A 27253-nucleotide genomic window follows, 5' to 3' on the forward strand; every position below is an offset into this window, starting at 1 on the left:
TTTTAATCCTTTGCTGTTGTGGCGACGCCGTGGCTCTGCTTTTTTTCTCTGGCCTTGGGTAAAATCCAGTGCCTCTTCTTTTATTAGATGGTCTTGTTTTTGTGCTTCCTTCCAATTATCCTTCATGGATTGTGGTTAACTTAGAAGTGATTACAAGCACTTTGGAAGGGTACGGGGTTTAGATCTCAGTCAGTTCCTGCAGAAGCATTCTGCCTGTGAAGCATTCATTAGGTTTCCTTGGCTTTGAACCCCATATTTTCCTTGAACTCAGTGCTCACCCAGTCTTCTGTGTTGTCTTAAATGCCTCTGCAGTGACATCAGCCTGGGCGGGGGTCAGTCTACTAGTATCTAAGACCTGCAGCCACCATTCATCAGGAGTAGCCACGTGACAGAAAGGCATTGTATAGTGGTTTGGCTAGCTCTGACTAGTCAAGAGTAAAAGCAAGATTTGTTTAATCTTTTGAAAATACATCTTTTGTAGTAAAATATAACACCTGTTATCCCATCATTGTAACCTGACCTCATTATTCTTGGTGGAACCATGGTCTATGGATGGTTTCTGGGAGATAAAATATATTCAGGGAGAACCCCAGTGTCAGGGAAATCATGAGTCCAGTGGGATGGCTGTACATAAAATGTTTCCTATCTGAAGAATTATTTGCTATAAATCAGGTAAAGTCATGGTTCCCTTTCACATGAAAATGTATGGAAAAGTGAATTTTTGTAAAGACCTTTCTTCTAATGTTTGAAAAAAATTCTGATAGATTGATTTTTCTAGGACATGAAAAGTTTCTCAAACTTGTGAAGTTATGTAGATCCACCGATTTCCCCTTAGTATGCAAATATATGATAAAAGATTTGGCAACGAGGTTACAGTTCTTCCAGTTTCACAAAGCATATACATTTCATTTGAATAATTGTTAGTACATTTATTTCTAAAGACTGGTATTTCTAGACATCAACAAATTTTTTATCAGATTATTTCTTGCTTTTTACGTTTCTTTTTATCCCATGTTGTGTTTAGCAAAGGAAGTACCCATCTATTTTTAAATAACATTTCATGCATTACTTAACACCTCACTTCTTAGTCCTTGTTCCCAACCATTATCAGAAGTGTCAGTTTATTTCTTATAATAACTCAGGCTAGAAAGCTGGTATAAAGCATAGTCAGATGCTACGTACTTTATAAAAGGTAGAAACCACCTTATGTACATAAAAGATGCTCTATTTTTTCGGCTCTAAATTAGAAGAATCTGTAAGATCTTTTTTTTCCAATATACAAGATAAATCTATTACCAGATTGTAAATACAAAATAATTAGCCATTTACATACAATAAACATTAATATTTCAAGAAAAAAAGATTTTAAATATAATATTACCAAAACTGTACTAACATAGTATAATATCACAAAAGTTGTAGGAAATATTAAAAATGTAAGATGTTTTCACTTTTGAACATCTTTCAAGTTAGTGAGATTTTTTTCATTCATTGATATATTCATGTTTTCAAGAGTTACAGTCCATCTATTTTTTTAAAAATATATTTTATTGATTTTTTTACAGAGAGGAAGGGAGAGAGATAGAGAGCCAGAAACATCGACGAGAGAGAAACATCGATCAGCTGCCTCCTGCACATCCCCCACTGGGGAAGTGCCCGCAACCCAGGCACACGCCCTTGACCGGAATCGAACCCGGGACCCTTCAGTCCGCAGGCCGATGCTCTATCCACTGAGCCAAACCGGTTTTGGCACATTCCATTTATTATAGATAAACATGTGTGTACATGTACAAATGTGTTGGTGTATATGCGAAGCTGATGCTTAATAGACTCTATGTAAGGTCATGAGCTAATTGCATTACTCTTCCAAGGAAGGGACAGGCTTTTTGTTGGCACAGGTTTGGTTCTATTTTTAGCCTTCTTGAGAAAGACTTTTTGGAGCCGAAAGCCAAGTATTACTTGTGGGTTATTTTCAAAGTCAATAAAGGGAGAAAGGGAAAACGACTATCAGAGGTGGCTCACTTCATGATTTTCTTGGTGAAAATTTCTGTTTCAATGGGGTTTTGTTGAGACTAATTTCTTAGTCACTCACTACTGACACTGTCCTTTTCTTTTTTTTAAAATATATTTTTATTGATTTCAGAGAGAAAGGGAAGGGAGAGAGAGAGAGAAACATCAATGATGAGAGAGAATCATTGATTGGCTGCCTCCTGCATGCCCCACACTGGGGATCAAGCCCACAACCCGGGCATGTGCCCCTGACCGGGAATCAAACCATGACCTCCTTTTTCTTAGGTTGACGCTCAACCACTGAGCCATGCCAGCTGGGCTGAAACTCTCTCTTTCAATCAGCCCCAGAATCTGTTCATTCTATGAAGAATGTGAGTTTAAGAGCCTTGAGTTGGGTATTTTAACCAGGTTTTTTCTGTAAGGTTTGTGGGATATTTCACATCATTTCTTTGGCCTGTGTGGCTAATGCATGATGCATACCAAGATCTCCTGTTTCATCCTATTGAGATAAAACTAAAGGCCACATTCTTCTAGTGTGTACTGTGTGTGCTTTTTGGTAGCAATTAAAATGTGTACCCATACTTACTGGAAGTCATTTGGAAGCACAGATGTGCACTAATAAATCTGGACCTAGAAATTTTTAAAAAGGTGGAAATTTAAGTAAGGGGTTTTAATTTTATCATGCGGGCCCCTTTCTACAGACCTGGAGAGGAAATGAACTTGAAGAATGGATCCCTCGGACATACCAAGACTTAGAAGGTCTGCCTTGTATTGTGATATTAACTGGCAAAGATCCTCTTGGAGAAACCTTTCCCAGGTACATTTTTTTTGAGTTGCCCAGCTGATGTTTAACCATCTCATTCATTTGGCAAGTGAAAATAGAATTGTTTTCAGGGATATAAGAAATAAAGCTTTCTTTGATTCCTTCTTTTGACTTTCCAGAGATCACCTAGCAATGTTGGGAATGGAAGATAGCCATAGTGAGAAATGTTTATTCATTAAAGCAGGGCAGCCAGAGAGGAAGAGAGGAAAGGCACCTACCCGAAATCAGGATTTCTTTGTGGATGAAGTCTCTTAATCTGCTGTCCCCAGCCCCTTCAAGGATCTAAGGCCTTCAGATTGGTGTAACTGAATGCTTACTGTGTAATGTATCACCTTAAATGCCTTATATGTGTCCTGTCATTCATTCATTACAAAAATCATATTAGCCAGGCACTGTTAATCCGTTTTACAGTTGGATAAAATGAAGTGACTAAGGTGAAGTCATAACAGCTAGGAGGTGGCAGAGCTGAGGTTTAGATCAAGGTTTACCTGGCACTGAAACCCATGACTTTAGCTTCTGGGAGACATCCAGCTATCCAGACATACACCAACGCTGCACACAAAGCAGATGGTCTCACCAAAAACATCATTACTTTTGTGCAGGTCTTTGAAGTACTGTGACCTCCGCTTAATTGACTCAAGCTATTTAACTCGCACAGCCCTGGAGCAGGAGGTGGGTCTGGCATGCTGCTATGTCTCGAAAGAGGTCATCCGGGGGTCCACTGTTGCCCTGGACCTGAGCGGGAAGGAGCAGGAGAGAGCCACCGCCAGCGAGAATGACTCGGATGAACTGCTGATGGATCTGGAGAGGCCCCAGAGCAACAGCAGTGCCATCACTGGAACCTCGGGTCAGTACTCTCTTTTCTCTTTCGAAGGATCAGGAAGGGAAGTGAGAAGGGAGGGAAGACAGAGGCATCTACTGACACCCCTCAAGGTTTTCAGAGTCTTCTGTGGCTCAGGCATCCCATCCCGACCTGTTTCCTAGGAGAGAAACTTAGAAAGCATGACTCTTGAACAGCCACAAAATTCTATGGGTAAACATTTAATGACAAACTTGGTAATAGGCTAAATAGAGTGAGTAAATTTTATCAACCTTAGTCTGCACATTTCCCCTGGTCTCTCCTACCCTAATGATCTCATGGATACTGTGGATCAGGTATTTGCACAGAGGCCCTCTCTTCCTTCCAGACCCTGAAGCTGTAAGTTTGCGTTAGTTGGCTTAGTACCTGGCACAAAGTGTTTGAAAGAATGAACGGATGGATGGATGGATGGATGGATGGATGGATGGATGACTTTTCTAAGTACTTAATGGCAAGTGTTTGTATCCTGAAAGCTACTCTGAGGCCACTGGCTGACTGATGGCCCACCGTGCAGCCGGCCAGCCCCTCTCTTGCAGCATTAGCATATGGCCTATATGGCAGTGCTCCACGTGCGTTTTCTTCTGATAAATTGCATTATAGCAAATACGACTGTATTTCCATTTGTTTCTGACTCTGAAAGTAATAATACTTAACATAGAAAACTTGGAGCATGTAACAAAACAGAGAGGAGAGAGGAGAAATGAAAAGCCCCTGCCAGAGGTAACCAGTCCTGTTCCTCTGTCCCCGCTTCCCTTCCTCCATCCGTCACTGTGATAGGCACGCAAACACACACACCACTGTGTGTCCGAAAGCAGCGCTGGTCTTTCTGTTCACCCTGTAGCTGTTAGATGGCTCCCTGTGGGAACTGAAAAGGCTGCTCTTGGTGGGGTTTTCTCTTTCAATGGTGACCATCAGCCTGAAGAGCTGGAGGACTGTCCTACTGGGTGGGCTCAGCTGCTCCCCAGGGGCCAGAGCTGTACCTCCTGCCCCTCCACTAAAGGCTCCCCAGGTTTCTTTCTGAGACTAGTTCAGAATAAGGGCAAGGAGAGGAAAGGGTAACAGAGGGAGGACGGCTGTCCCATCAAGAAGCTTTGGGATGCCAGCATCAGCGGAGGAGACTTCGCCTTCCTTCCTGCGGCTCTTTAATCAGATCCCCTCCTTGCCCCGACTGCCAGAACCGTCCCACAAGGCTCACATAGTCTTGGCCTTGCTCTGATTAACTCACACAAAGGTAACGGTTTGCCTTCTGCTATTTAGAATTTCCCTCCCTTTGAGGACAACCTGACATGCAGGCTGTGCTCACACCACTGAGCACACATCCCTCAACCCTGGGCCAACTCCAAGAGTCCTCGGGAAGGCTCACTGCTCAAAGTGCGCAGACATGTGGACTCTGAAGGTCAGGGCGATGACAGAAAGGCATGCTCTCAAACAACATGGAAAGACAAAAAAGCCAGATGAGCAAGTGGAGTGACTTGATTGCAATAACCTCCAGTTCCTGGTGTTCCTCTAGAACCGTGGTTCTCAACCTTCTGGCCCTTTAAATACAGCTCCTCAGGTTGTGACCCAACCATAAAATTATTTTTGTTGCTGCTTCATAACTGTAATGTTGCTACTGTTATGAATTGTAATGTAAATATCTGGTATGCAGGATGGTCTTAGGCAACTCCCGTGAAAGGGTCGTTCGACCGCCAAAGGGGTCGCGACCCACAGGTTGAGAACCGCTGATCTAGAATCTCCCAAGGTTGGATTTGACCTACATGCCTGGGAAGCACGGATCTGAGCCCAGAGAGGGCCTCAGTCCTAAATGCAATGAGCTTTAGGTGTGTCCTCAATCCAAAGAGTGGCTGCCCTGTTAGAGGGAAAACACATTTTAGTGAATTGGCCAAATGTGCAGGGGCCTCTGGGTGAGAGCAGCACCTCATTAGGAGTAGACTATGCTTCCATCCTCCTTCCCATGGAGGCTTTCCCGCACCGGTTTGGGCGTCCATGGAAATGGCCACAGCTGGGGAGGTTGTCCACAGCCAGGAGGGTGAGGTCCTCAGGCCCCAGGAGGTGGCGGTGCCACTTGAGCAGAACTGGAATGTGGCGCCTGCAGTGGTCAGTGTTCTGGAGTGAATCAGAGAGCACATCCAAATGAGGTAATTGAGGAACGTTCAATAATGGGCTATTGGGATACAGGTAACCCCAGGGTGCCCTGACCCCTGCTGGGCCTGAAGAAGCCAGAGGAGCCAGCGTGACAGGGCCGCAGCCCTTATGGAGAAAGGCTGCCCACCCTGGAGACCCTGCTGGGGCGAGCTAGGGAATAAACAACCAGTTTCCAGCCAGTGTCTCCCATTGGCCAATCCCACGCTGAGCCAGGGCAGGGGAGCGGAAGAAGCGTGCGGAGGGAGGGCAAGAGGAAAATTTCTAGCATAGTTTCTGGAGTTGGAGCCCAGAGCCTGGTTTCCTGGACTTGCCCTTCTTCCCGAAGGTGCCAGGAGACCTGGCATCAGTCACAGGGTGGCCTCTGTCCATCTGCTTTCAGGTTCCATCATGGAGAATGGGGTGAGCTCTTCCAGTACCGCGGACAAGTCCCAGAAGCAGCCCCTGACCCCCAGCTTCCAGAGCCCAGCCAACAGCACGGGGCTGGAGGAAGGGGTCTCTGCAGGCACAGCGGGAGCTGGGGAGACCCTGAAGCAGGAGTGTGATTCCCTGGGCCCCCAGATGGCGAGCAGCACCACCTCCAAGCCTTCATCGTCATCCTCCTCCTCCTCGGGTCCCCGGGCTCTCCCGTGGCCCGCTGGGCCTGTTCACGGTTGTAGGGGCTTGCACGCCACCCTGCCCCCAATAGTGATCCTGTCCAAAGCAGCCTACAGCCTCCTGGGCTCCCAGAGGGGAGGCAAGCTGCCGTCCTCCGCATCCCTGCTGCCCCACGCCGACGTGGCCTGGGTGAGCTCCCTGCGGCCGCTCCTGCACAAGGACATGGGCAGCGAGGAGCAGTCCCTCTACTACAGGCAGTGGACCTCGGCTCGGCAGCACCACGCCGACTACAGCAACCAGCCCGACCCCAACTCCGGCGCCCGGGCCTGCCACCCCCGACGGCTGCTGCTGACTGGGCCCCCCCAGGTAGGACCGGGACCAGACCCTGTCCTAAGCTGGGGTCCCCAAGAAGGAAAGAAGCCAGGGACACTCTCGGGGGCAGAAGGAGAGGGGTGTGACCCAGAACAATGAGGACCTCATCCAGGGCTCTCGGAACAGGAGACACGAAGAGCCCAGGTGTGAAACCGCTTTTCCTTCCCTCTCTCCCCATTTAAAACCATTTCCACCAGGTGGGGAAGACAGGCTCCTATCTGCAGTTCCTTAGGATCCTCTTCCGCATGCTCATCAGGCTCCTGGAGGTGGATGTGTATGACGAGGGAGAGATCAACACAGGTGAGTTCTGAACCTGGGCGGGCAGGGGCGAGAGATGGGACGTTAGGAGCTTTCTTTACCTCCTGGGATTTCTCCTGGACCCGTGTGCAGGGATCCTGTGAGAGCCAAGGCAACGGGCCGGCAAGTGGGTATGAGTAAACGGTGGCTGTGCTCTAGCTTCTTGCGCTCAGCAGCGGAGTCTTCCCCTTCCTTGAGCCTCCCCATCTCAGGATGCAGCCAGATGCTGGGTAAAAAGGCATTTTATGAAGCTCTGGTTGATTAATTGCTTAGGTGGTGAAATCATTTAGGTTTAAAATTCAGTTGTGTGCTGAGCTTAATGGTCTGGGCATGTTTTATATTCTGGATCCTAGGGCTTTGCTGGTGAGTCAGTGTATCTTCTGTGTTAACCGCAGGCTCTGATGGAAGGTATATGGGTTAATTACTCTCATGAAATGAAAACTTCCGTGTGCAGCAGAAGCCTGAGCCATGAACAAACCCCTTCACGTTTGCAGTGACACACAGGGGCTCATGCCTATCAGGGCTGTGGGGGCTGGTTTTCAGTAAGATCATCCCAGCTGTGCCCCCTTCCCAGCACTCTCCCGGCTGGCACTTGTGGGACAGTCCTGCTCTGTAGCCCATCCCAAAACTGGTGTGAGCAGGGCTCAGCCAGCATTAGCTTGTGGCTAAGGATAGGGTGGACTTGAATCTGGCTTCACATCTCAGAATGACTGACTGTGCTGGATGGAAATGGGGGGGCGGGGGGAGATGGGGGATAAGAGGGGAGAGACACTGGAGGTAGTAAGTAGAGGTAATGAGGTAGAAGTTCTCAAGTGAGGAGGGAAAGGCCCTGGCGTCTTCTATCAGATTAGCCTTGGAGATCTCACCTCACTTGCTTTTTCTAAATAGTTGACCTGTTCTGTGACAAGCCCAAGGGACTAGTTTAGTCCAGAGCAAGACTAGGTAAAATCAGTCATATTTAATCATTTTAATATCACTTTGGCCCTATATCATTACCAGCTCATATGCATGATTCCAGACGCACACAGTCCCATGGTCACAGCCACATCTCCTTGTGTCCCCAGCTGAGCTGCACCAGGCCCACCTTAGAAGGGACCCAGAGCTCCCGGTTGGCCTCAGAACACCCTCCCCTCGGCCGCCTGGAGGGGGCTGGGACCAAACCAACCTGGAGGAACCCTCCATCTGCCAACTTTCCCACAAGGCCCTTGGCACCACAGACAGCGATACCCTTAATTTTCTCCTCAGATCCCAAATCTGTGCAATGAACTGTGAGACAGTCTGCACAGCCCATGACCCTCGAGCCTGGCCTTTGTAGCAAGAAGTGCTGTTGATTTGGCTTTATTCCTTCTCCCTCATTTCAGTGTGATGGATGTGACAGTGCTTGGAGAGGCAAAGTGACCCCTTTTTTAAAAACCAGAATGAGCTTTAGCTTTTAAATAAAATGCAAACTTCAGCCCAAGGATAGAAAAATAAGCAGCATCATGTTAAAAAGATAAGTGCTGTACTTCTCATCTCTAGACTTTTTTTAATTAATTTTTTCTTTATTGATTAAGGTATTACATATGCGTCCTTATCCCCCCTTTGCTCCCCCACCCCTCCAGACTTTTTTTTAAGTTTCTTCCTTTCTCCTTTTGAAAGTTGTCAAGCTTTGATCTTACAAGATTCTTTAAAATATATTTTATTAATCTTTTACAGTGAGGAAGGGAGAGAGATAGAGTTAGAAACATCGATGACAGAGAAACATCGATCAGCTGCCTCTTGCACACCCCCTACTGGGGATGTACCTGCAACCAAGGTACATGCCCTTGACCGGAATCGAACCTGGGACCCTTAAGTCTGCAGGCCGACGCTCTATCCACTGAGCCAAGCTGGTTAGGGTTGATCTTACAAATTTTATTAATAACAATAAATATCATCTGCTGCATACCCACCACGTGCCTACCAGTGTCTGACACTTTAAACACACCATCTGGAACTCTTACAACAATCAGGGAACTGTGAGTGTTAAGGTCGGCGCCTGCAGGTGTGAGTAGTAAGGGGCAGCAGCTGAACTCAAACCCTGGGCTACTCAACCTTGACTGCATATGGGACCTGAGTAGAGCTTTAAGCCCCCACAGGTGCCTGGTGATAAAGGCGATGGGAGGGGGTGTAGCCTCAACACCGGGATTTTTACAGCTTCCCCACAATTCTGATATGAAGCAGACATTGGGAACCTTGCTCAGCACATCCCTGAAGTCTCATACGCAGACTGTCGGTCTCTAAAAACCCCACAACTAACACTCTATAAGAACTTAGATCATCCAAAATTAAACAAGCTTTTAGAGCAATTTAATGAGCTCACGTGGGAGACTAGTTGATCTCATAGATATGGACCAAATGTTTAGAGGCTAATGTTGGGGGCCAGTCAGGGCAGGCGTCCCTCCCAGCATGGGTATGAAGGGACAGTTCTGGTTCCCTCCACCTTGGAATGGGAGCTCATTTTCCAGAAATGCCTTTGTCCACCCATTGGAGTTTATAATGCATATATGTATCTGTCCCTGACACTGGGAAGGGAGGCTGGGCCATCTGCCTGCTCTGCACGCTTTCTTTCTTCTTGTCCTAGATCACAGTGAAAGCAGCGGAGTGAGCCAGTCCGAGGGAGAGCCCTGGCCCGACATCGAGAGCTTCAGTAAAATGCCCTTTGACATCAGCGTGCATGATCCTAAGTTCAGTCTGATGAGCCTGGTATACACGGAGAAGCTAGCAGGGGTCAAACAAGGTCAGTGCAAGCAGAGCCAGGCTTATCTCCTCTGAAGGTCAAGGGGAACCTAAGTCGGGCAGGAGGCCCGAGGCAGTTTAATCTTTGAGAGCAGCTTATGTAAGTCTCCTTTCCGCATTTCTCTGCCCTTACACACACACACACACACACACACACACACACACACACATCACCTTTTACTTTTCATACCTGCTTCTCAGAGTGTAAATTCTAGAATCCTTGGAAAAACCCTTTCAGGGAGCCAGGGACTTTCTCCCAGGCATAGGGGCTTCATGCATATCATGGGAAGGTTTTCTGCCCCTTTGTACACAGAAGCAATAAAGGAATCCAGAACTGAAGAGCCCAGGAAACGAGAAACTGTGTCTATGATGCTGACCAAGTACGCGGCCTACAACACCTTCCACCACTGCGAGCAGTGCCACCAGTACATGGACTTCACCTCTGCCTCCCAGGTGCAGCCCTTCCCCGTTGCCTGCTACCTAGCGTGACTTCATGTTTAAGGGGTGAAAACTAAGGTTCCCCTTTTCAGCCCTCCTTTAAGGATGCTCATTTATGAAATGGAGCCCGTCTTTGTGAGCACGGTGCATGAAGCAATTGATTAAAATTACTTGGGGCTTTTTAGGAATGTGGCTGGGGGTGGCAAGAGAGGGAAATAAACTAAATTTTAGTGTCTTAAGTCACTTCATCAAAATGGTCACGTGTCAGAAAATAGCTGAGACACTGAAAAAAAACTGATGCTGAAGAAACTGGATGTTATGACATATTTAGTGAAAACCCCCTTTCGGTTGTTGATGAACATGGTGCTATTATCTAACAAATCTATCTGGCAGCCCCTTGAAGCAGTAAACAAGTTTGTTGATTTGCACCAACCTAATCATATCCTTATTTCTAGCATGGGATGGTTTTGACCACGAGGCATACAGAGGAGTCAGTGTTTACCCTTTTATTTAGAAAGAACTGAAACGGAGGAACACAGGTGAGCCGGTACCCGGTGCCCCATAGTATCTGTTTTCTGCCAGAGCATCTTTAAGTACAAATGATGGGAAAAGCAGCAAGTGAGGGTAGTATCCAGTGCCTATTTGGGGTTGCAAAGACAGTGCCAAGCCATCCACAGACAGGCTATGTAGAGGCAAGATGCTTGACACTCATACCAGCGGCAGCTACCGAAGATGAAGTATTTGCCTTTCCAGCCCTGTCCACGGCCAGGTTCTGTGGCAGGTGTATGTTCTCAATAACAACCTTAACACGTGGCCTCGAAGTCTGTCAACTGTGAGCTTACATTCCTTTCTTTCTTTGCAAATGTAGATGTCTGACTCCACCCTTCACGCGTTCACGTTCTCTTCCTCCATGCTGGGAGAAGAGGTGCAGCTCTATTTCATCATTCCCAAATCCAAAGAGAGTCATTTTGTCTTCAGCAATCAGGGCAAACACCTGGAGAGCATGCGACTGCCCCTGGTTTCAGACAAGGTGGGTGATAGTATCTGGACACGAGGACTATCAGGTACTAGATCGGGTTCTCGAAGCTTCTTAAATCTAAGGGTTTTAATTTCCCTTTTTGGCCTCTGGTTTTTGTTTTTGTTTTTTTCTTTCAACAGAATTTGAATGCGGTCAAGAGCCCTATTTTCACTCCTTCCAGTGGTCGCCATGAGCATGGACTCCTAAACCTTTTTCACGCCATGGAGGGCATCAGCCACCTGCATCTTCTAGTGGTCAAAGAATATGAGATGCCGCTGTACCGCAAGTACTGGCCCAACCACATCATGCTTGTGCTTCCCGGCACGTTCAATAACGCAGGCGTGGGTAAGGGCCCCCTGGGATAGGGAGCAGGGCTGAACCATAAGCTCCATTCCCTGGGTGTGAAACTTTCAGAGGTTCCCCTGCCTCTGGAAAGTGTCCTGCTCTCCTGACCAAAGGACTTCTACTCCTCTTTAAATGTTTATTTTTCCTGTATCTGCAGTTTTGCAGAACTTTTCACTTCTGAGTACTAGTAATTAAAGAAGTCACTGGTGTATTGAGCGCCCTGGGGAGGGCTTGAGGTAGTAGAGGTTCCTGGGAGGGCATACCAGCAGCAGGAGTGTGACAGTGAGAAGGGTAGTCTGGAGGCATCTGAAGGGGTGCCCAAAGGGGTCCCTAATCATTTTTAAGGTGCATAGCAAGTTCTAGGGGGTTCTATACAACCAGGAACTGTGGCAGTCACCTTTACAGTGCCTGGAAGACATCTTTCCTGCCTTTCCCCACAGGGTTTAAGAGCAATGGGCTGATTTCCTCCAAGGAGAGGGCACTTGGTTGCTGAGTGTGACAGGGTGGTTGAGGGAGGCACTGGAGAAATCTAGAATGCCTCCATTTACCTCAAACTGGATCAGTAGTTTAGAGCAGTACTGTCTGGTCACTTCTCACATCGTAGTTCTTAATCATTTTTCTGACCCGCTACTGTGGGTGTCTGACTTAGTGCAGAGTCTCAGAAGGGCTGAGGATCAAGAGCCGCTAATTGACACTTTTGAGGGAAGTAAGAACATCCAGCTCAGACCTGGAGTGAACAGCAAATGAGACCCGAGAAGTTTCCCTAAATCTACATGGTCCTCCTTTCCAGGGTCTCCCTTGGGCCATTCATAAAATTTGGCTAATGCCTGGTGATAATCATCTTTAATATATATTTTTTATTGTTGACAATATTGCAGATATCCCCTACTCCCCCCTCTTTGCACTCCTCCACTATCCCCTGCCCACCCCAGGACTTCACCACACTATTATCTGTGTCCATGGGCTATGCATATATGTATATAAGTTTTTTGGCTAATCTCTTCTCACCCCCTCACCCCTCTGAGATGTGTCAACTTGTTACATACATCCATGCCTCTGGACCTATTTTATTCATCAGCTTATTTTGTTCATTAGATTCCACATATAAGTAAGATCATGTGGTATTTGTCTTTCTCTGACTGGCTTGACAATCATCTTAACTGCTATCATTCATTGAGTACTTAGTACATGCTAGGCACTATCCCAAGCACCATGCAATTCACGAAGTAGATGCTATCATTGCCTTCTTACAGGTGGAGAAGCCAAATCACAGGAGAGTTAATTTGTTCATTGTCAAAGTTGGAAAGTGGTGGAATCAGGATTCAAACCTAGGCAGCTTGGCTCCAGTCTTTTCTACTACTCACTATACCACACAGCCTCTTGCAAAGAAGAAAAAACTAGGGAAAAAAATGCCAGTTTCCAGAATCATCTTCAGAGATGATGCTACCAATTTCCTAAAGTTCTCTAAAGCAGGGAACACATTAGTGTAAGCGGCATACTCACTAGCCGCAGGCTCTGGCTATCCCTAGTGCAGGACAGGTGAGAGACTGCTTCTGAGACAGAGCCTCTTATCATGACTTTCAGAAACTGACTAGTAATGAGTTTCCTCCATGTGGCAGATATATGGTTTGTAAATATTTTCTCCCAATCTGTAGGTTGCCTTTTCACAGTTGTGTCATCCTTTGTCCTATCAGGGAAACTGGATTCTTGCTATATTCCTCAAAGTGTAGTTCATGAATCATCTGTATCATCAGACATCTCTGGTTTCTGTCCCCTTATCAGACCTACTCAAGTGAATCTTTGGTGTTAGGCTCCAGGAGTCTGCATTTTAAAGACTTCTTCTGTAATTTTTACCTACACTAAAGTTTGCTCTGAAAATCTAGTTGACCCTGCTCACAGTGGTCACCATGTGACCAGGCATGCCTGTGGAGAGTGTGAGCTGTCTGTGGGGCTTCCTGAGTGAAGGACGTGCAGCTGTACTTGTGTTGCCTTCCAGGTGCTGCCAGGTTTCTCATTAAGGAGCTGTCATACCACAACCTGGAACTGGAGAGGAACCGCCTGGAAGAGCTGGGAATTAAACGCCAGTGTGTCTGGCCTTTCATCGTTGTGATGGATGACTCGTGTGTCCTGTGGAACATTCACAGTGTTCAGGAGCAGACCAGGTAGTGGTACTTCCCGAGCAGTCCTATTGAGAAGATCCTCTCCTTGGCTGCAGTTATGCATGGAAGTAAATAGAAGAGGTATAGCTTTCCAGAGCAGAACGTTCATCCACAAGACCACCCTCAGAAGTACATTTTTTTTAAAATTTAGACATTCAGTATGCCATTAAATTCCCGGACCATTTCTGCATCATGGCTTTGGTTAGCTATAAATCTACTGAGAGTATGCTTTGGTTAGAAAGTCCAGCCCTTGCTGATTTGGCTCAGTGGAGAGCGTTGCCCTAAGGACTAAAGGGTCCTGGGTTTGATTCTGGTCAAGGGCCCGTACCTTGGTTGCAGGCTTCTCCTTGGCCCGGGACCTAGTCAGGGTGCGTGTAGGAGGCAACCAATTGATGTGTTTCTCTCTCATTAATATTTCTCTCTGTCTTTCCCTCTCTCTAAAAATCAATGGACAAATATCCTGAAGATTAAAAAAAAAAGTCATTGGCTTCTAAATCAGGGAAGCTGCTTTTTAGCCCCAGCTTTGCCATGTTATCTGGATGAAAGGGAAAATTATTTCACCTTTCTCAATTTCATCACCTGTAAAATTATGGTTGGGCCAGTCTCAGTGGTTTTCCTCTTGGGGCAGTGGTGAGGGGTCCATGAGAACCAGAAGGATAATAAAAATGGGAAAGTCCAACACAAGAAATGGCCCCAGATGTCAATAACACCCTCGTTGAAACACAGCCAGATTTCTAGGCCCTTCCAATTCAAACGTCGTGATTTTGTGTCCTTGTGGATTTGAAGTCAGTGACGTTCTCAAATATTCCATTATACAATAATTACCGGAACTAGGAAGTATACTTCTGACCTCGGGCTACCTCACTCTAGTAACTTACCGCTCATTATTCACTTTGAGGCAGGGGCTGGCTTTGTTTCTCGGTCTTAAAGTGATGCACCCCAGCCCCTAGAGGCAGTTTCCTAAAATTAGCAGTCTGGCAGTATGAAAACAGGGCTTGACACCTTCCTCCATTCCAGGCTAAGAGAAAGTAAATGAGCTAATTATATTACAGATATTAATACTGTGTAGTAGTGTTGGCCCTTCATAAATGACCCTGTTTTCAGTAATATTTATTGATAACTTATATAAACTAACTTTACATTTCATAGCCAGCCCATGGAAGCAGGAGTTTCCAGTAAGAATGTGTCCTTGAAGAGTGTCTTACAGCACATTGAAGCAACACCAAAAATCATCCACTATGCAATCCTGGGTATACAGAAATGGAGCAGCAAGCTGGCTTCCCAGAGTCTGAGGGTCCCGTTCTCCAGGTGCCACGTGCACGATTTCATTCTCCTCAACATAGACCTGACTCAGAATGTGCAGTACGACTTCAACAGGTAGCCAGGCTCTTGGGTACAAGTAACCCTAGTCATTGTCTCTACTCAGCTCGAGCCTGTTTTTTATTCCTATTCTGTCTTTAATTGAAAACTGAGAATCTCTTTACATGGACAAGAAGAAAGGGGGAGAATCAAGTCTCAAAGTGTCCCTTCACCATCCTTCAAACTGACCCAAATCCTTAACAGATGTTACAATATAAAATGTTTGGAAAATGTTTCAGCGATCTCATTATTCAACAAAAACTGAAACAGGGACAAACTGTTGAATCAACACCAGTCAGTGTGTGGACCCATAAGCCCACTGAAGGTTAATTCTTCCTTCTTCCTATGACCTCAGAAGGTAATCACTTTCTCCAAATGTAAGACCAGAGGTCTGGATTCTGTAGAAAAGCCAGTTAGTGAGAATGAGCAGGCTAACCTTGGCCTTGCCTCCTGAATAAATTATGTCCATATCCTGGAAAATCTGATCTGGCCAAACAAAGAAAAGCCAGGGACTGTAAAGTCCCTCTTATGTCAACCCCCAATCCTGTAGCTACTAGAATATTCTGTAGCTATTTTACTTGTTTTAAATTTGACAGATGCTTCATCCTATTTGCAGCCAGAATTTAAAAACTTGGAGCACCTATGCACTCCCGTCTTGCAAGAGTATCTAGAATGTGCAGTCTAGTTCGGTTCAAGAAGCCCAAGGTCCCAAAAAAATGTCTGGGACCAAACTCTCCTCACTCCTCCTTTATTTAATGGCTGTAATTCCCAAATCAGGGGCTTCACACAGGCAAGTGTTAAGAGGGCCAGCTCTACAAGAAAGCAAGGTTGATTCTGTTTGAGGCTGTCTCGTAACATCTGCCACACAATTCTTTCTTTGTGTGTAATGATCATGGTTGAGATGTGTCAGGTAACCAAAGAAACCTATTGTGATTATGATTTAGGTATTTCTGTGAAGACGTTGACTTTAACCTGAGAACAAACAGCAGTGGCCTGCTCATCTGTCGTTTTAATAACTTCAGTCTCATGAAGAAACACATTCAGGTTGGAGGGCAAAGGGACTTTATCATTAAACCAAAGATCATGGTAAGTATGCAAGCTTGATTCTACTATTGGAATTAAGGCAATTTCTTAATTGATATCTTTGTTATTAGGTGCTGGCATTAAGCACTTGCCACTTGTGCTTAGAAAGTGAGGAGTCCTTAATGCCAGATTTGCACTTGCAGTCCTCATTTCCCTTGCTGAGGACTCATCTACAGCCAGACATAACATTTGAAAATACAACAAAATTACTTCTCTTTATATTTAAGGCTTCACAACTCCTTCAAGGATTTGTGAAGGATTCAGTTTCAAAATTAACATTCTGTATTTTTTATGCAATACATGAGAAATGTAAATCAAGATGCTTGTCAAGAAAATAAAAGACCAGAGACTTCCAGTCAAGATGGTGGCATAGGTAAAATGCGGTACTCACCTTCTCCCACAACCACATTAAAATTACAACTATAGAACCACCATCATTCAGATCCACCAGAAATCTAAATAGAAAGCTGAATAGAAGTCCAACAACTAGGGATTTAAGGAAGAAGCCACATGAAGACTGGTAAGGAGCAGACACAGAATGGGCTGGTCAAAAATCAGAAAGGATCTCTCGGCTCGGGAGGTCCCCTGTGAGGAGTAAAGGATCCTGGCCCCACACCAGGACCCCCAGCCCAGGGTTCCAATGCCAGGAAGAGAAGTGCCCATAACTTCTGGCTGTAAAAACCAGTGGGAATTGTGGCTAAGACAAAGAGCTGCTAGAGTTCCTCTCAAAGGCCCACACATAGACTTACTTGCACACACTTCCTCTGAGCACCAGTGCTGGGACAGCAGCTAAAATGGTACAGGGATATACAGGGAGGAACTAAGTTGTTTGGCATTAGGATAAGAGCTGGGGGGCGGGGGGCACAGGACTGCAGTTTTCTGCCAGACAAAAGTGCTGGCAGAGGCCATTGTTCCTTTTCTGAGACACCTCCCACACACAGAGATGACAGGCAGATGCCATACCTGAGTCTCCATCAACTTGGCTCAGTGTTTTCCTGCCTGCCCTGGTGATTCCTGGAGATCCCACCCCACCCAAGCTATTTCCAGTGGCTTTTTTCAAACAAATGGCCTGTCTTGGCTCATGCTTCAGACTTGCCTAAAATCTCTCAAGCAAGCAGTGTCTGGCCTCAGGGTGCCCCATACCTCTCACGAAGTGGCCCCAGGCCTGGCAATAGCAGCTGGCCTTGGTTCACAGCTTAGCCCAGCTGTGGGCAAACTATGGCCCGGGGGCCGGATACGGCCCGTTTGAAATGAATAAAACTAAAAAGAAAAAGACCGTACCCTTTTATGTAATGTTTACTTTGAATTTATATTAGTTCACACAAACACTCCATCCATGCTTTTGTTCCGGCCCTCCAGTCCAGTTTAAGAACCCACTGTGGCCCTCGAGTCAAAAAGTTTGCCCACCACTGGCTTAGCCCCACCTGGATACCTCCAAACCCAGGAAAAGTAGCAGCCATCTGCAGATTGCTTTGTAGCTCATACCGGATGGCATCAGCCAGAACACAAAAAGCAGCTGACCTTGGCCTGCACCTCCCAGGAGTCCCCAGATCCAGCGCGCCTATACCCCATGATATCCACAAGCAATATACTCAAGAAGCAGAACAGAAACAGACTTAGATGCAGAGTATATTTTGATGGTCGTCTGATGGGAGGGAGTTGGGGGTTGGGTGAAAAAGGTGAACAGACTAAGTACAAATTGGTTGTTACAGAATAGTCATGGGAGTGTAAAGCACAGCATAGGAAATATAGTCAATAATATTCTAATAACTGTATGGTGTCATATGGGTAACAAGATGTATTGGGATGATCACTTAATAAGTTATATAATGTCTAATCACTGGGGTGTATACCTGAAACTAACATATTTCAACTGTAATTGAAAAATAAAAATGATTAAAAACAGAAAAAGAAAGTAACAGATCAAAACCTGTTAAGGTTGCAAATTCCATGGCTATCCTTTTCTGTTTAAGAGAGACTGGTATCTAATCATTTATAACATGGATCTCCAGTAAGCTTAGAAACCTTTGCTTTTTTTCTCTCTCTCTGTTGTGATAAATCCCATCCACATCCAGAGCACTATAATAGGCTTCCTATTGGTCCTCACAATGTACTTGCTAAATGCAGTAATTTTCAAAGAAGCCTGCTTCTCCATTGTCTCCTGTTCTTGCTGTGGGTAAATTGTTAGATATGACAGTACTGTTCTGTAGTAAGTGAAAAACATTTTCAGAACCCAAGGACAGACTTACATTTGAGCCTAGCACTTGTCACTTGTACTATTATTTGGGGACTGCTAGGATGCAATGCAGTCTCCTTGCCTATTTCATCCACTGACAAACACATTTTCCATGATAATCTCGGCTCTTGTTTCAGGTGTCAGAGAGCTTAGCACCCATTCTGCCCCTTCAGTATGTCTGTGCTCCCGACAGTGAACACACATTACTGGCAGCCCCTGCACAGTTCCTTCTGGAGAAGTTCCTTCAGCACGCCTCATACAAACTCTTCCCCAAAGCCATCCGGAACTTCAAGAGTCCTGTGTTAGCTGTTGATTGCTATCTTAACATTGGACCAGAGGTAAAGGGGGAGTGGGCTAGTACTCTTCTTTACCCACTTCCATCCATTTATTTTCCATTTTAGTTCCCATTTGAAAAAGACAAAAAGGAACCTGTAACAGACTCAGCAAAGGCTTACACAAGGTGCAATGGTAGTCGTCCCTCCCCACACACATTTCACCTCTCCACAATAAGCCAGTGAACACTCAAAGTTTAGCTCTGAAGTCAGCTCTGCTGAGAAGCCTACTACCTCAGCTGGGCAGAAACAGTTGTTTGCTCCCCCTTAATCACATGTATCAGATGATATATTTTAAAATTCTTTATTGTTTAAAGCAGCAGTCACCAACCTTTCGGACCTCACAGACCACCAGTTGGCAACCACTGCTCCAAAGGTTTCCTTAAACCAGCGGTTGCCAACCTTTCAGACCTCATGGACCACTGGTTGGTGACCGCTGGTTTAAAATATTACATGTCTCCTTTGTTCCCCATTAACTTCTCCCTAGCCATTCATACCCCCAGCACATGCCCTCACCCCCCTACTGCCTGTGTCCATTGGTTATGCTTATATGCATGCATACAAGCCCTTTGGTTGATCTCTTACCCCCCACCTGCCACTCCCGCCCCCCCCGCCTTCCCTCTGAGTTTGGGTGGTCTGTTCGATGCTTCTCTGGATCTATTTTTGTCCATCAGTTTGTTGTTCATTATTTTCCACAAATGAATGACATCATGTGATATTTACCTTGCGCCAACTGGCTTATTTCACTTAGCATAATATTCTCCAGGTCCACCCATGCTGTTGCAAATGGTAAGAATTCTTTCTTTTTTACAACAGTATAGTATTCCATTGTGTAGATATACCAGTTTTTTAATCCACTCATCAGGTATTTTAATCAGGTGATGGTATTTCTCCCCATGCCAGAGGACCACTATGTCTTACCCACTATTGTAGGCACATAAGAGGAGCTCAATGATTGCTGAGCAATAAGGTATCATGGATACCTTTATCGTTGTCACTTCCACTCCTGCACTTCATTCTTTTCCATGATTTCCTTATTTGTCATTCTTTCTCTTCTCTGTCTCAAGTTCTCCATCAGTTTTACTTTATAAAAAAATTTGCAAGTTGTACCTTTAGGCTTCTGACCACTGATAGCCAATAGCCTTCAAGACTTAAACAGCTTCTACCACTAAGCTTTCTGTTGGTATTCAGTACCGTTTTTAAATATTCTATTTTATTCTATTCAAGAACATATCTTCCTTGTAAAGAATTTGGGGGGGCAGGAGGAAGGGGGGAAAGAGATCAACCAAAGGACTTGTATGCATGCATATAAGCATAACCAATGGACATAAGACACTGGGGGATAGGGGAGGCTAGGGGACTGTCTAGGGCGGAGGGAAAAAAATGGACACATATGTAATACCCTTTGTAATACTTTAAGCAATAAAAAAATAAAATAGAAAAAAAATATAAAAAAAAGAATTTAAAAACTAAAAGGTATAAATTAGAAAATGAAAGCACTTGTAATAGGAACAATAACATTTTGGTATACTACATTTCTCCTTGCCTTTTTTTCTTTGCATGTGTTGACAATCTCTAAAGACTGAAACCAATTATATTTAATTTTGAAAACTGATTTTTGGCCCTAGCCGGCTTGGCTCAGTGGATAGAGCGTCAGCCTGCGGACTGAAGGGGCGCAGGTTCAATTCCGGTCAAGGGCGTATGCCTGGGTTGCAGGCTCAATCCCCTCAGTAGGGGGTGTGCAGGAAGCAGCCAATCAATGATTCTCTCTCATCATTGATGTTTCTATCTCTCCCTCTCTCTTCCTCTCTGAAATAAAAACATTTTTTTAAAAAAGAACTGATTTTTTAAATTTAATTGTAAATATTTTACATTCTCACAAGTCTACACTGTGGGTTGGACATGAATTATTGAATTTCCTAAGTAGAAGGAGCCTTACATCAGATACCACACTTTCATGGTATCAACATAAATTACATGTCTAGCCCAGGTTTCCCAACTCTTCCATCCCAAGATCCAGGGCTTTAGATGTCGGACAACAAAATCCCAATACCACTACTACTAACAGCAGCTAACACTCACTGAATACTTACTGTTTATATTAATTCACAAAATAGTCCTATGAATCAGGTACTACTATCATCTCTACAGAGCAGGAAGATGAAATATGGTGAAATGAAGGAGACTGCTCAGAGTCACACAACTACTCAAGGAACCAGTACTCAAACCCAAGCAGTCTGGCCCACATTTTTAGTCATTCCATCCATCTCAAAGTCCTCCTGTAATTTCTGTGGTTACATGGAAGCCATACAGACCTAAAAATTTAATTAATGCAGTTTAAAGCTTCTAACCAATTGAAAATTTAAGTCTATCTACATGAAAAGCTGATTAAAAATGTTTACTCTCACTAATAAGACAATCTAAACATTTTATCTTTCCTCAGTATGCCTTTCTGTGGAAGGCAGCTTTTTTATTTTATAAACACTCTTAGATAGAGGGGCTTATTTTGTTTCTTACTACTAATTCTTTCATAACCATCTCTGATTATGAGAAATAAACTAGAAGCTTTAAATATGTTAAACCTTGATACACTAAATAGAAGAGGTGCAAAGCTTAAATAACCAACTCATTTAAGTTTCAATAAAAAACACACACACACACACAAAAAAAAAAAAAACCTTTTCCCTTATCCTGAAACAGAGAGCTAAAGAGGAAGATACTGACTCATTCAGGTAAAGTGCAGACATTTTGCTTCTGAAATGCCCATGCTCCTTCTGCTTGATCATTCCAGGTGGCCATATGCTACATCAGCTCCAGACCCCACTCCAGCAATGTCAACTGTGAAGGGGTGTTTTTCAGTGGACTCCTCTTGTACCTCTGTGACTCTTTTGTAGGTGCTGATCTTCTTAAGAAATTTAAATTTCTAAAAGGTAAATCAAATTTAGTATTTTGCTTGTGAATGCTATTGGTTCCCATTGGGCAAAATACAAAGGTGAAAAATATATTTTAAAAAGCACTTTAACAGTCATTTTTTGCCAGTAAATTGAGTATCTTGGTTTCAACTGAGGAATCAAGTCTTGATATACTAAGATGAATACTAGATGAATAGCCAGATTTGTGACATTAAATGTTCGCCACTATTAATTTTAGGAAGGAATCGATGCAAGAAGAGAAGTAATGCTTCTCATATAACCTAATTTTAATAAAAATCAGGTTACTGAGTTATGACAAGTATGCACTATACAAAGAGTTAGTTAGATTTGCCTAAGAACAAACTGTAAATCAGGCATCAAGAATTATCCTGACAAGATGACCTCTGAAGTCAGTGAAAAAAGTAAGGTTCAGAATACTGTGTACAGCATAATACCATTTTATGAGTATAGGTGAAATTAGGTAATTATACACACACACAAAAAAAACCACACATCTGGAGCAGTAGTGGGGGGTGACTGCCTTGCAGGGGACATTTGACAACATCTGGAGATATTTAGATTGTCACACTGCTGCTGCTGGCAGTATAGTAGGTAGAAGCCAGGGATGTTCCTAGACATCCTACAAGAACAGAGGAGCCCCCCTGGTGATATGCATGTGATGATGGAACAGGACGTGTGCATTGCTTCTGCCACCATCTGAAACACCCAGTCTTTAGAAAGGCTCAGAAATGCCTCCTGGGCATGGCCATGGACACTCCCTGCCAAGCAACACAAGAGTGAGAAAGCTCATATCCAAGGTGACCTAAAGGGTGGCATGGAGAGAACTATAAGCAGGCATGTTGACTGTTGTCCTTGTTGCTGTTGGACTGAATCCAGGAGATGGAAAGCTGGAGACGTTAATACCGAAACCCAGGACGTGTCATTGCGAGGCCTCCAGCGCTCCCATATATTTCTGATTTTACTTATTATCACAGAGTAGATTTAAAATCTATTCATTAAAAATAATCTTTTTTAGCCCTAACTAGTTTGTCTCAGTGGATCAGTGGATAAACGTCAGCCTGCGGACTGAAGGGTCCCAGGTTCGATTCCGGTCAAGGGCATGTACTTTGGCTGCGGGCACATCCCCAGTAGGTGGTGTGCAGGAGGCAGCTGATCAGTGTTTCTCTCTCATCGATGTTTCTAACTCTCTATCCCTCTCCCTTCTTCTCTGTAAAAAATCAAAGTATATTTAAAAAATAATATTTTTTAGATTCTGGGCAACATAGAAATTTAAGTATGTAGTTATTACTTTATGTACCTTTGTTTTCCTTTTAATTTTACCCTCGCCCATTTTATATAATTTTTACTTTTCAATTAGATTACATTCAATATTATTTTGTATTAGTTTCAGGTATACTGCAAAGTAAAATGTCCCCTCAGTATTTCTGGTACCCACCAGACCCCATATATACAGATCACAGTACAACTGACTGTACTCCCTACGCTATCATCTGTTACTAATAGAGTTTGTGTGTACGCTTCTGGGTTGTGCTGATACATTGATAGGCAAATAGCGTTTTAAGCGCTTACACTGGCCACACATTTTCTCTGCATTAAACATGCTTTTATATCATTCCTATTGAATTTATTCAACTAACTTGCTGAAATAATTCCAATTAATTGGAACTGCTCTGGTTAAAAATACTCAATTTATATGTAGATTAAAAACTAGCTTTTCTCCTAATTATAGATCCTTCTCATTAATCTGCCTCCCAGTGTTTCTGAGAGTTCAAAATGTACAACACTGTTCAAAACTGAAGAATATTAGGTGTCAGTGTCTTTACTCTGCTCACTGTGATACTGCAGAGAAATTATTCTTCATCGCTGCTCAACAAAATCATTGTATATGCTTAACCATCACTTGTATTACTTCATTTTATTTTTTCCAGTTTCCTTGCATTATATTGTCTCTGTTATTAGTTTTTAAGAGCTTGTTTATAACTAAAGATGTTAACAATTTCTCATGCACTGCAAATGAAATACCATGTTTTTTATTACTATTTTACTCTGGTGTTTTACTTTTTGGTTGTATCAAACTTGTGTATTAAATATAATCATGTTCTGTTTAAAAACAAACAAACAAAAGAACTGAGCAGCCCCACAACCAAGAATAATCCAGTCCTATAGAGCTGAGGTTGAGAAATCCTACTTGAGAGTAACACATGAGAAACATTATAGCATTGGTTTTAACACTGGTTACCACAGGGGGAAGGGTGGGTATAATTGGGAGATTTTTCACTTTACACTCCTTCAGACTTTTGAATCTGTAAGACTACTTATTCAAAATAAACAATAAATTTAAATGATGGGTTACTTACCTAATATGTTGGTTCTCAGATGTGTTCACTTAGGGCAGTAGTTCTCAACCTGTGGGTCACGACCCCTTTGGCGGTCATAGGACCCTTTCACAGGGGTCGCCTAGGACCATCCTGCATATCAGATATTTACATTACGATTCATAACAGTAGCAACATTACAGTTGTGAAGTAGCAACGAAAATAATTTTATGGTTGGGTCACTACACGAGGAACTGTATTTTAAGGGCCAGAAGGTTGAGAACCACTGACTTAGGGGATACATTGTAGAGAGGTGGTAAAGTTCCTTATCAATTCCTGAGCCTAAAATGCACTTCTGCTTTTTTTTTTCCCCAAGGTGCTACCCTGTGTGTCATTTGCCAAGACAGAAGCTCCTTACGCCAGACAATTGTCCGCTTAGAACTAGAGGATGAGTGGCAGTTCCGCCTCCGGGATGAATTTCAAACTGCTAACAGTAGTGAAGACAAGCCCCTGTATTTTCTTACTGGACGTCATGTATGAACTTTTGAAGAGACCAAAAATAGCAAAGGGATGCCTAGGGGGAGTGGGGCAGAAACAATTATTTGGGTTTTTTTTCCTTTAAAGTACAATCACTGTGGAGCAAAGTGCAACATATTTGTCTGTTCTCCAAAGAATGCCCCAAATCTTTGGGGGCATTACTCTCTTTCAGTTCCATTTCAGGACCTTACATTCAGGTTAACTCCACCTTAGGCAGTTATGCAATTACTTAAGACATGGTCTGCCCGTGGAGCCTGAGGAGGATATACTTTGGAGAACGAACATGGAGTTTGCATTGTGTTTTCTACTACACCTTGTTAGGGGTAAAGCTGACTCTCAGCATTAGCTAGCCTGAATGTGTTACATGAGACACCATTGGTGTGGAATTAATTGAAGATTAACGTTTGAGGCCTGAACCCTCAGTTTCTCTTCAGATCTGTACTTTGGTACAGTATTACTCAGGGGTCTGAAATGATAGAATGTAGAAGATATTTGTATTTAAAAAAAGAAGTAGCTTTGTCTTTCTCTGTGCAGTGTTAGTTTAAGATTTATAATCTTATATGTATTGAAACTTTTGGCAAAATTTCCACAGGAGTTTAAAGTTTACTATTTAAACTGAACAAACAAATCAGTAAATGCAGAGCAGGCACTGTGTATATAGCAGCTTCTCCTTGCTTAAATTACTTTGCTTTTTCCATTCTTTAAAAATGTTTCCAGTCTCTAAGCACACCATGTCTATGAGAATATGGAACAGTGATTAATCTTGTATAAGAAGAAACCTGATTCAGTAGTTGAGCCAATTAAGGAACTTTTGGCAGTCACCACACGCCCACCCTGCTTGGTTGTAATTAAGCAGTTGACACCAGCAAAGTTACATGTCAGGCAATGGCTCTGTATGGAGTGGAACTAGTTTGTTTCTTTTCAGAGACTCAAGCAAAGCTTCCTTCAAAAGATACACTTAGGGATAAGGACACATGTGTAATACCTTAATAATAATAAAAATAAATAAATAAAAGATACACTTAATGAACATTTTATCTGCCTATATGGACAACTACACAGAAATTGATGAAAAGGGAAATGAGCTTATAGAGACAAAACTGTCTTTCAGTAGATTCTTTTGTAAGGAGTAAGGAAGATACCATTAAAAAGTCTTTGACTCATTAAAATCAGCAAGGGAAGGGTTTGTTCAGTATCAATAGTAGGAGGCATAAGTTTCTATAAATTTCTCACCAATTTAAAATTAAAAACAGATTTTTAGAAAATGTTCTAGAACTAAATCTATTGGAAGTTTACTCTTAAATTACTTCAATTCTCATCACACAACTTCTTGACATTTTTCTCATTAGCCCGTATGTACCACTTTATCCCCACTTAACATGGCCATTTTTACTTGAATTATCTTATTTATGGCCTGAAACTACTGAAAGGGGGTCTACTAAGCCTGCATTTACTTAGAACAAATAGTGTTAATTGACCAGTTTTATTAGCTTGTGATAACAAGGAGTTTACAGCTAGTAAGATGGAATATATTAACCTGAAAATGGTTTGCAGATCCTTGGTTTTAATATAGTTACTTAAGATGCTTTAAATATATTTTGAATGAACAATTCTTTTAAACCCCATTTTTAATTGTCCTTAAAAGAGGGTCTGATCTGCCTTATGTATGCTTTAAAAATACTCCCTAATTTTAGTATAACAGAATTTTTGGCAAAGGTACGTTTTGAAGTAGGTTGATTTAGATATGAATGTATTTCAAATGTTCCTGTTTGGTTGAAAGGGCCTAATGCAGACGATATCAAGAAACCCACTGTTTGTGCAATATTCCAATTATATTACTATATAGGGCAAATAAAATACTTGAAATAATTCTAAAATAGTTGTACCTGGCTGGGGCAGATGGCTTCTCAGGTTTTCTTCTGGCTTTATGGCTTCATAGCCTGAAGAACATGTTTAAAGTAGTTAATTAAATGCAGGTACTCCGTATTAGTTAAGGCTGCACTCTGAAAAATCAAGTGATTATAATCTCTTAAATACTATTTAACCCTGTGGAAGGAAATACCAGAATAAAGTCAAAAGACCATCACCCCAATGATAGTTCAAATTGATCTGCCTATTCTTTTCAATGTCTTTCTTACTAAGGTTTAAATCTTTTAAAATCACCTTAACAGTATAATTCTTTAGAGAATGTTAGGTCCTTCTCCTTTAAGGATAAAATTGCACAAGCACAGGACACCATGATTTGTTAATACATACCTTGGTGTGTTCAGCTTCAAGCCTTGCCATTCCTTAGAAACATTGTGGTATGAATGTGTTCTCTAGGCCTCCATAATAATTAACCTATGGACCTGTTGAACTATGACAGTTCACACAGGTTAATACTGAATGTAAAGTAAAATTAGAATTGTTGTATTCAGGTTTTTTTGGCTGTAATTTATGCAAATGCTTTTTTTTTTTTCAGAAAAGGAGGCACCTGTGTTAACTTTATTACTGTAAAATTTTCTTAACCAAAATTTGGTGAATTTCACTAGTCTACCTCACATTTTGTTTATGATTTTAAATTGTCTTAAGTTGTGTCTACAGTATGTTCTTGTCCTTCCATTTAATTTGGTATTAAAATTCTCTCACACCCAAAATAAAA

General features: G+C 43.2%; 1 protein-coding gene across 2 annotated transcripts in view; it reads left to right on the forward strand.

The window, feature by feature from the left end:
* Positions 1–26502, forward strand: part of GREB1L (growth regulation by estrogen in breast cancer-like) — a 130570-nt gene extending 104068 nt beyond the window's left edge. For both annotated transcript variants that reach the window (XM_006761880.2, XM_006761881.2), the window contains 14 exons: positions 2712–2827; positions 3436–3680; positions 6217–6797; positions 7001–7103; positions 9703–9858; positions 10171–10310; positions 11164–11325; positions 11454–11658; positions 13655–13820; positions 14967–15194; positions 16121–16262; positions 18633–18833; positions 21619–21757; positions 24452–26502. In XM_006761880.2, coding sequence (XP_006761943.1) covers positions 2712–2827; positions 3436–3680; positions 6217–6797; positions 7001–7103; positions 9703–9858; positions 10171–10310; positions 11164–11325; positions 11454–11658; positions 13655–13820; positions 14967–15194; positions 16121–16262; positions 18633–18833; positions 21619–21757; positions 24452–24615 — 2748 coding nt within the window. In that variant the 3' untranslated portion in view covers positions 24616–26502. The remainder of the gene's footprint in view (positions 1–2711; positions 2828–3435; positions 3681–6216; positions 6798–7000; positions 7104–9702; positions 9859–10170; positions 10311–11163; positions 11326–11453; positions 11659–13654; positions 13821–14966; positions 15195–16120; positions 16263–18632; positions 18834–21618; positions 21758–24451) is intronic.
* Positions 26503–27253: the final 751 nt, after the last annotated feature.

The sequence above is a fragment of the Myotis davidii genome, unplaced genomic scaffold (genome assembly GCF_000327345.1).
Source record: "Myotis davidii unplaced genomic scaffold, ASM32734v1 scaffold96, whole genome shotgun sequence".
Taxonomy (NCBI): domain Eukaryota; kingdom Metazoa; phylum Chordata; class Mammalia; order Chiroptera; family Vespertilionidae; genus Myotis; species Myotis davidii.